Consider the following 9,181-nt stretch of genomic DNA (forward strand, 5'->3'; position numbering starts at 1 on the left):
CCCGCGCAACCAAAGGCGGGGGGTGCGGGATAGTAGAGGGGTTCTCCTGAGGCAGCCCCGGCACCCACAGTCAAAGGAGAAAGCAGGGAGCCGATACCGCGCTTGCGGCACTCTTCCACAGGTAGCTTAAGGCACTTGGAACAAAAATTACTCCAACGCAAACCGGCACGCGGCAATGGAAGATGAGGGATGCTGGTAAATGCCAGGCCTCGGCAGCAGTGCTCTGCTGCTTGTTCTTCTTGTAGCCTTCCAAACCTCCACCTTCCCTTCCCTCGCTTCCCCATGCAAGAATTGTTCCGTTCTACACTCCCCTGCTGGCTTCATTTGCCCCATACGGCAGTTGCCTTTGCCTGAGACACCGTGTATTTTGCTAACTGTATGTCCAGGCCTTCCAATCCATAGGACCAAAGTGAACAGCCCTACCACTAATTTTTTCCAGTATTCTTTCAGTATTGATCCCACACGGCACAGCTTCAATTTGACTGAAGCATCAAGCTGTCGTAATTGTTCTGCACGTAGCTTACCAGTACAACTGGCAACAGAACCCAGCACTTTGGCAAATTTCAGTTCTCTTGGCAGCATGCACTCTCCAACGATGCCTTCATAAAAGAGGACAGCGCACAAGCAACGGCGCATCTTCTGATCAGAGGCAGAATTTGGAAACAAGTCTTGAAAAGAGTTATTAAGCAGAACTATGGAAGGCTAGAGGCGTTAGGAAGTGACACATCCAACTGGAGTTGATGTTTAGCCAAGCACGTAAAAAACCCCAAGACTATAAAGGTTGACATTTACTACCTGCAAGAGCCTGAGATGTTGAGAAGCAGCAGAAGTACGAGTGTCCCTTGCAGGATGACACAGCACACCAGTCTGCTACAACAGCTCGGTGTGACATGAAACCACTTGCAGATGGCATTGGCAAAACATTTCAACATGACCCAAATTCTGTCCCGTAGCTATAGAAAAAATATACAGAAGTAATTTTGTATTTTAACTGGATCTCAGGCCAGTCCAACAGAATTTGTGGGGTTGTTATTTTCTTAAGGGGGCACAGAGGGAAAAGATACATGTTGCATCTCCTTCAAGGCCTGTACAAACAGTAACGCTTCCAGATCAGTTCCGATAAGCTTTGAACAAAGGCTACACTTGCCCTTAAATACTCATAGTCCTGCAAAACAGCAATTCTGTTCTCTAAGTTAAGAAGACTCAAAATTATATTGCACCTACTTAAACTGTTTAATTTTTCCCTCAGACTAATCCCCTGCTCAGGGATGCAGATCACAGCATCCGAATGGTCCCCGAATGGGTTAGGTCCTCCTCTTGTTTCCAAGATCTTCTGTATTCCTGAAGGAAAGTAATAAAGTTTAAAATACGGTTTTGGCTGGGATAGAGTTAATTGTCTTCCTAGTGGCTGGTACAGTGCTGTGTTTTGGATTTAGCATGAGAATAACGTGATAACACACCGATGGTTTAGTTGTTGCTGAGCAGTGCTTACACTAGTCAAGGGCTTTTCAGCTTCCCATGCCCTGCCGACTGAGAAGGCCGGAGGTGCACAAGAAGCTGGGAGGGGGCACAGCCAGGACAGCTGACCCAAACTGGCCACAGGGACATTACATACCATGTGATGTCATACACAGTACAGAAACTGGGGGGAGTTGGCTGGGGGGCCGCTGCTCGGGGACTGGCTATCAGTCAGCGGGCAGTAAGCAATTGTTTTTCATTTGCATCACTTCTCTTTCTTGGGTTTTATTTCTCTGTTATTTTCCTTTTCATTACAATTTTTTATTATTATTATTTTAATTATTAAACTGTTCTTATCTCAACCCACAAGTTTTCTCACTTTTACTCTTCGCGAGCGGCTGTGTGGTGCTTAGTCACCGGCTGGGGTTAAACCACGACAAATACGTATCTAAAAGTAGGAGACAACTAAAGAAAAAAAAAACCCAACAAACAAACCAACCCAAAACAAACAGAATCTTAACCATTTTGTTTAATGTTGTACAAAAAAAATTTGGTGACTATTACAATGAAAAGTGATTAAAACACTGATATCACATTGCCATCCCGCTACCTAAACAGTTGAGATTCACTTCTCTATTCATACAATAGAAAGTTTAGTGGCCTTCAGGAAAAGAATGACATAAAAAAAAATGCTTGCATCACACGTATCCTTTTCTCTACATTTTAAAGCTGTGCTCACAGAGACGGCTTCTTCTGTCAGACTCTTCAGGTGTATGGGAATTCAGTTGTAAATAAAGTTGAACCTAAAATTAAAAGAACGATACCAAGTGAGGGATTTTTGTTCTTTTTATTTAAGTGACATTTTGGAATGAATAAGCCAATGTTTTGTTTCTGCTCTTGATAAGCCTCCATCTGACGGAACAAAAGTGAATTTTTTACTAAGACAGCTTTATAGTATAGCAGGAAGCATCATTTTTAACAGCCAATCCTACACTAGCATTGCACACTAGTCTCTCAAGGTTGCAGAAGAACTAATTATTAACATTTCATCTCTTAAGAGAGCTTCACAGATATGAAAATAGCAGTGAGAGTTGTGTACCCCCACCAGCAACTATTTCACAGCACTTCTGCTATCAGGGCCAACTTCGTACACCCCAAGGGTAACAGATGGACACACTCAACAGAACAGCTAGTTCTTCTCAGCTAAGTTTCACAACAAACAGCGTTCACACAGTGAAAGCAAGCCTCCATCTCCGCTTCCAGACGTCCGTCCTTCGGATGTATCTGTTGCGCTGGTACCAAACTGGCATTTGGCTGCCTAACAGCCAGTGTTTCGCTGGTACTCGGGAGGAAGTATCTGCTGTCTTTAGAGCAGGGGGAGGGGGAAGCCCCCATAGCTACAGCTGCCAAAACTGGGACTAGGTAGAGAAAACAAAACATAGCACGATACAAGCCTGTTCCGGGCAATACCAGTGCTGACATTCTGCTAACAGACTTTTTTCATCCAAGTAGGTGGATGACAGAACTGCTTCCCCGAGTAACAGCTGACAGGCTGTGGGATGCTTGGCGTTCCTCAACATTTGCTGAAGTAACAGAAACCAGTAAGACTAGTGAGCTCTGGAGACCCGAGGTACAAGCCATTTTCAGGTAAGAAAGCCAAAGAGCGTGTACATTGGGAAAAGGAAGGAAAAAATACAGCCGTCCCTACAGATACTTGTGTTATAACTTGAGTTATAAACTCTACTGCACAGAGTCTAAAAAACCCACCACATTTAATCAGCACAAAGCTGTGATAACATGCGCTCCTAATTCAGTGCCTCAAACACGCATCTGGGCTTTTACTCTCACACCGTCCCTAACACTTGCAAGAAGCTGTTCCTTCGCCTGTGCACAGCTTCATCCTCACTATCTCTCACATTTTCCTTTGCTACAACTGCTAGATGGGACTTTGGTGCTAGCAAGTTGCAATCAGCGCCTCCGAATTGTCCGTCACATCTTGTCTGAGGTGGATTCTAAGCTCTTTGGGATAGCTGCAACCTTTCCACAGCCAGTTTCTGTGGTGCCTAGCCTTGCTCTGGTTTCCCACGGCCAACATGTTCCCAAGAACTATAATACAAATAAGTCATATTATACCTGCTCAAAAGTTGAGGAAGGCTGGAAATAATGGGTCCATATCCTGGTGCATTGTCATAGAGCTCAAACAATGGTGCAGCGACCAGCTTGTAATTTTTTGGGACCGCAAACAAAGCTAAAAACAAATACAAGTTGATTAATAAGAAAAACCACCACACATTCAGCCAAGGTATCACCGCCCCACTCACAGACCTCAAAACAAGATCGCTACATATAGCACAATAGTACTAGAGTAGGTTTATTCCTTTTCTAGTTAAATACGGGGTTCGTATGCTGTACATATGCTGATGGAGGAGCAGGAATGAGCATTTACTAGGAACTCGTGTTCAAAGATCACCTACCTTCAAAACTGGTATCAGCATTAAACTTTTTTAGTGATCAACTATAAACTGCTGCAAGCATAGGAACACAAACTTGCTGCCACATTTCCTTGCGTGAAATAAAAGCATTTAGACATTGTTATAAATACAATCCTCTGTTGCAAACAAACTCTTACCCTTTTCTTGAAGCTGGACCAAGAAAAGCTTTTTGTGCTCTTTTGGTTTTGTAATATGAGCTGGGATATAGGGATACTGGAAGAAAAACAAGAATAATCAGTTGTACAGAGCTTTGAAAATATTGTGCCATCTTAAGTGCTACTTTATAAATTATCAAGCACCGTGTGAGCTTTCAACGTGTCGTATATTGTTCTTTCATGGCATCAAATAATGAAAACCACTTTTGTAAGAAAGTACTCAGAAAGGAATGCTGTTGCTGTCACAACTATTGACAGGATCTAAAGAGGCACCACTACTCACGAGCAGTTAAAACAACCCAACAAGATAGAAATGTGTAACAGCAAACTCGGCAAGTATTTTCAGTATTAAAGCATTTAGAAATAGGGCAGCGAGACTATTTTATTCACGGGGCATCCGTTCCATATGCAGCAGTGCAAGAGTTTCCGTTGTGGCTGAAACAGGAATTTAAACAGTGTCTCTGGCTCAGCACAGGACTGGAAGCTATTACATCCACCAGGACGGGTGTGAGGAGAGAGAGAGGGGAGTTTCCAGAAGAAAAAGGCTGTAGTTTCTCCTCAGCCACAGAAAAGAGGTGAAATAGGTAAAAACCAGAAAAACTTATTGCTCATGCGGCAGGTACTCAAAAAGCCCAACTGGTAGGTTGAAGGTTTTCGGAAGAACAATCGATACTTGACTGAAGAAGATGAAAGTCAACATGAGTACTCACCTGTGGAGGTTCAAAGTTTGGTCTCCACCAGTTACCGATGCAGTCATCAATCACCCAGTCTTGCTGAACACCATCCTGACGACCCAGTATCTACCAAAAATCCAGCCACAGTCAAAACTCTAACTACCCCAAGTCAATTTTTTTAGAAAACATACACTGGAAGCATGAAGACTTGCGGTAATAAGGGTCTGATGTAGTTCGGAACTGCTCTGGAACAGCTTTTAATAGAATTTTAGAGTATTTTTGTATAAAGTGACATTGTTTAGTAAAAGCCTCACCTGACAGGACAAGGACACTTTCGAGAGCATTTCAAATTCCATGCTGTATTCAGCTGAACTGAGTCCCGTCAGACCAACGGGAAGAATGAAATGCATTGTTACGCTACCTGACAGAATTAATTTAGGTTACTTGGAGAGCAGGGAAGGTTAATTGGTGCATTGGGAAGACTATCTCAAAACCAAGTCCTCATCAGTTGTGCTCCGCAACGTATTTCATTGCCCATCTGCACACTCACTTGCCTGAAGCCAGCCAAAAAGCAAATGAACACAGGACTTGAGCAGCAGGTAGGGGGTCAGCCACTAGACCTCTCTGTCGCGCTCTCATGATGCGGACAAATGAAAACTGACTGCTTTGTTTGTTAACTACCCGAGAACATCACAAAAGCATCGAAATAACAGAAGCGATAAGGAGACTACTCTAATGCTTTGGCTTATTCTGTTAACTCTAAAATAATCCAACATTCCGGTATAGCAACGTAACGAAAGAAAACAGACCTCCGTCATTAAGCGTTTGAGCCCTTCTACCTCATCTTCTCCTGGATTGAGTTCACCACCAGGTCTGTTAAAATAATCAACGATGAAAGCTAAAGTTATGTTTTATTGTATTTACAGACTTTCACAGGTAAGTTTGGATGTGCTTCCAGGCAGGGAGTTACAAATTCACTCGAGGCCCTTAAGTCAGAAGTTCCAAATCTAACTTTGCCGAATTTGAAGACACTAAGATAGCTTTCACCAAAACCGTGACTAAAATGGCTACTGTATGTCCCTTAAAAAACCCCACCCATTATATAAAATACTTTAACTTCAGCAGGACAAGGTATAACAACGTACGTAACAACTGGGACACTTAAAAGGTGAAGTTTTAACAATAACATAAAAGCACCAGAAGTTGAAGAAAGGGTTGTAAATACTGACCATATTTGTTCTTATCTCAAAAACAGCGCTCACTGAAGCACACAGGAAGCAGAAAATAAAATTCAGGTGGGGAACCATCCTGCATTCGACGCAAGGTTAATGAAAAAAAAAAAAACTAAAAACACATTTTCATCATTACAGATTTTTGCAAAACTTTTAGAGTCTAGCCTATTTTGTCCACACACATCCCCTAAATCAAAACGTCAAAAGAGAATCCGGATAAAAAAAATTAGATTTCTCACACACACACAATTCGGAACAAACACCATAAACATTAAAAACATAAGACCAAGAACACAAGCAGGATAACTTGAGACAAGTCAAGCCCATTCAGTTTAAAAAAAAGAAAACAAGCACTGCCACCATCACTACGATCATATGATCCAAATACTAAAATTTCACTCCGGCAGTGGTAACTATGAGATGTACTGAAGCCATTTTCTCAAATTCAGATGCCCACCTTTCTTGCTGTACCCAGCTCACCCAGCAGTTTGTAAGCAAATACCATTCTGCATTTACTGGGGTTTACTCCTCGAGCTTCGCTTTACTATTTTTGCGGCCATAGCATAACCATATTCAAGCATAACAGCTTTCACAATGCAAGAACACCACACTACCAACTGATAACGAATTTTAAACAGGATTTTACCGTAGTGATGCACCGTAACTAAGATTTCCAGTCGGTTCAGAGCTAAGTCACCCCCCTCCTGAGCAGTCAAATACATCTTGGATGAAAGCCCCACCGTTCAAAAAAAAGTTTTCCCACACTAAGTCTTTGCAACAAATGAAATCGCATTCAAAACATCTACCAGTCAGCCGCACTTTAACCTCTAGCCCGCGTGTTTAGTGGTCTGTGACAATAAAGTTAAACTAAAAGTTACAATCGAGAAACGGACACTTACAGCTTGAAAAAAGTTGTACCCAGCTGCAGTAACAGCACGTGGGGCAGCCTGTGCTCATGTACAATCAGAACCCCTTCCACTGTCCGCCTCATGCCAATCTTGTCAAACTCTTCCCTCATGCGCTGAAACCGAGCTGCCACGGAACTGTCCTTCTCATACAGGGGTTCCTTTGTACCAAACGTGTAATTTGTCAGAGGATACCTGTAAGGGGAAGAAAATATGTTACTATATAAGAAGAAATCTAAATTTAAATCACTGCGACACAGCATCTACCCTGAGGCAGAACCTTCTGTGCTCGACAGAACGGTAATGCATTCGTAGCGCTAGTCTAGAAGTTCTCGTTTGTGACTTAGGGGGCCCCTATCGCACCACGATACATACAAGCGCAGAACGTCGGGCTGATCGACACGCCAGCGCGGTGCCGAGTCAAAAGAAGGAAAGAAGCCCAGAAGAACCAGCAGCAGCTGCTATTCAACAGCCAGCCTCTTTGATCTCCACACCGCAGAGAAAAGGCAGCTGAGGCTCTAAGAGGAGCTGGGAAAGGGACAGGAGGAAAATGTTGCAGGAAGGAGGGAAGCTGCAGACGGCGGGGGTTTTTTCTGCAGAAGTAACAAAGAGCCTGAGAATTAAACTGTTAGAAGTGGTTCTGTTTTGAAGTGGGAAATCAGACATCTGGATCACAGAAGAGGAGAAATGCTGAGTGTCTAAGTGCAGGGCCAGGAGCCTGGCGTAAGATCAAGAGTTTGAGCAGATGACTCTGTTGGGCTAGGTGCTGGACCTCTGCATTCTCTAGTGACATCATAGCGGAAACTTGGGAGATTTCTCCAGGTAAGAGGGACTGAGAAGAGTCAGAGACGAAAGGAAAGCTTAGGCAAGAAATCGGTCAGTCCTAGAGAGCACAGAGGGCAACAGGAAAATGCTATCGTGCAGCAAAATCCAAGTAACACAGAGATCTGATAGCACGAGGCCTGGAGGGAAGGCTAAGTCAAAAAGGGAGAGGAAAACGGGTTGTGGGCAGAGCAGTAACGAGTTATCACCATGGTTTTATTGACTTGTGGCATACAGCAACAGAATTAACAGAATAAATGACTGATTTAATGGGAAATGTTTTCCTTCAGATGCATCTCGTCGTGTATTCTTTCCCCAATACTTAATCATGTCAAACTTTAGTAGCGTACACTCTTCCCCCCCTCAAATTTTTCCTCCCCCCACCCCGATTTGCCTCATTTTTTACAGCGGCAAAATCACAAGCCAGTTGCAGTTGTTAAGAGCCCTTTCTCATGCACACAAGTGAGACAAAATAACCAGTTTCCTAACTGCAGATTAATTTCCCAGCAAGCTCCCCCCCACTTTCACTTATAGTTTAGAATAATTTCCACTTTTAGGTACACGAATGGCTTTATTAATAATCTACTATGCTAACCCATACTCTGCTAACGTGGGTACATTAGTCTGTACATCAAAACCCTTAGCTTATACTTTAAAAAAAAATGATGGTGATAACACAGCTTCCTGCTGAGTCTTTTCTTCAGACACACTGTAAAAAAATTCCAGTCTCTGAAGTTCATGCTTGAACTTCCACAGGACTCTTTCTAACTGTCAGTAAACTCAGCTATACCAAAAAAATACGTATGAGTCTGTGATTAATAGCTAAAATTGAGTATTGGCTGTTACAGTTAGCATTTGCTGTTTCTACAACTTGGCAAATGTACTTAGCAAAGACGACATCCGTCGGAGTTTACCGAAGAAGCTCAAGTATGTAGCTCCGCGTATAAAGTAAGGAAATATTTATTAGCAAATAGTTTGCATCTCTGACAGAGGTGAAGTTTTCTCTGGTGGCAACCACTCCGCATTTACATTAAAAATACCCGCAGCAGGCGGCCAGCGGACACCAGGCACAGGACACCAGGCACAGGACACCAGGCACAGGACACCAGGCACAGGACACCAGGCACAGGACACCAGGCACAGCTAACCGCGTCCTGCTGAGTACGCAGGGTGAGCCCACACCCCACCCAGGCCAAGGGCCTGTTTCTCTCTCTGCCGCCGGAGGCGGATGCCCACGACGGAGCATGCCAGAAGAGGAGCATACGTGACGCTCACCGTGTCCGAACGCTCCCTAGCTGTGCTGCCTGGGGGTCACGCTTCCCGACTCGGACGCCGTTTCTACACACTAAAGCGTACGCGCTGAACGCCGCACGGCCCCCCGCTCGCCGGCAAGCTTTACACTCCCCGCGACATCCTACAGCGTGCCGTTTCACGGCTTAACGG

At 43.9% G+C, this 9,181-nt stretch overlaps 2 protein-coding genes across 2 annotated transcripts in view; one reads left to right on the forward strand and one right to left on the reverse strand.

Annotated features, from left to right (window-relative positions):
- Positions 1-1,968: 1,968 nt before the first annotated feature.
- On the reverse strand, positions 1,969-7,107 carry NUDT21 (nudix hydrolase 21). Its single transcript, XM_009276762.2, has 6 exons — positions 6,911-7,107; positions 5,589-5,652; positions 4,816-4,905; positions 4,088-4,163; positions 3,592-3,706; positions 1,969-2,261 (listed from the first exon to the last, which is right to left on the reverse strand). Exons 1-6 carry the CDS (start codon positions 7,027-7,029, stop codon positions 2,240-2,242), a joined length of 486 nt encoding a protein of 161 aa, XP_009275037.1. The 5' UTR covers positions 7,030-7,107; the 3' UTR covers positions 1,969-2,239.
- Positions 7,108-8,982: 1,875 nt separating this feature from the next.
- The window catches only part of OGFOD1 (2-oxoglutarate and iron dependent oxygenase domain containing 1), an 11,502-nt gene continuing 11,303 nt past the window's right edge, over positions 8,983-9,181 (forward strand). Inside the window, exon 1 of the mRNA XM_009276795.2 lies at positions 8,983-9,002. Coding sequence (XP_009275070.1) covers positions 8,983-9,002 — 20 coding nt within the window. The remainder of the gene's footprint in view (positions 9,003-9,181) is intronic.

Source organism: Aptenodytes forsteri, unplaced genomic scaffold (genome assembly GCF_000699145.1).
Source record: "Aptenodytes forsteri isolate BGI_AS27 unplaced genomic scaffold, ASM69914v1 Scaffold33, whole genome shotgun sequence".
Lineage (NCBI taxonomy): Eukaryota > Metazoa > Chordata > Aves > Sphenisciformes > Spheniscidae > Aptenodytes > Aptenodytes forsteri.

Excerpts from the sequence above, each read along its gene's own strand:
- NUDT21 (XM_009276762.2), bottom strand. The coding sequence starts at position 7,029 with ATGAGGGAAGAGTTTGACAAGATTGGCATGAGGCGGACAGTGGAAGGG. Across the intron at positions 3,707-4,087 it reads GGTCCAGCTTCAAGAAAAGG|CTTTGTTTGCGGTCCCAAAA; the intron begins GTAAGAGTTTGT and ends ATTTGTTTTTAG. Across the intron at positions 2,262-3,591 it reads CTTCCTCAACTTTTGAGCAG|GTTCAACTTTATTTACAACT; the intron begins GTATAATATGAC and ends TTTTAATTTTAG.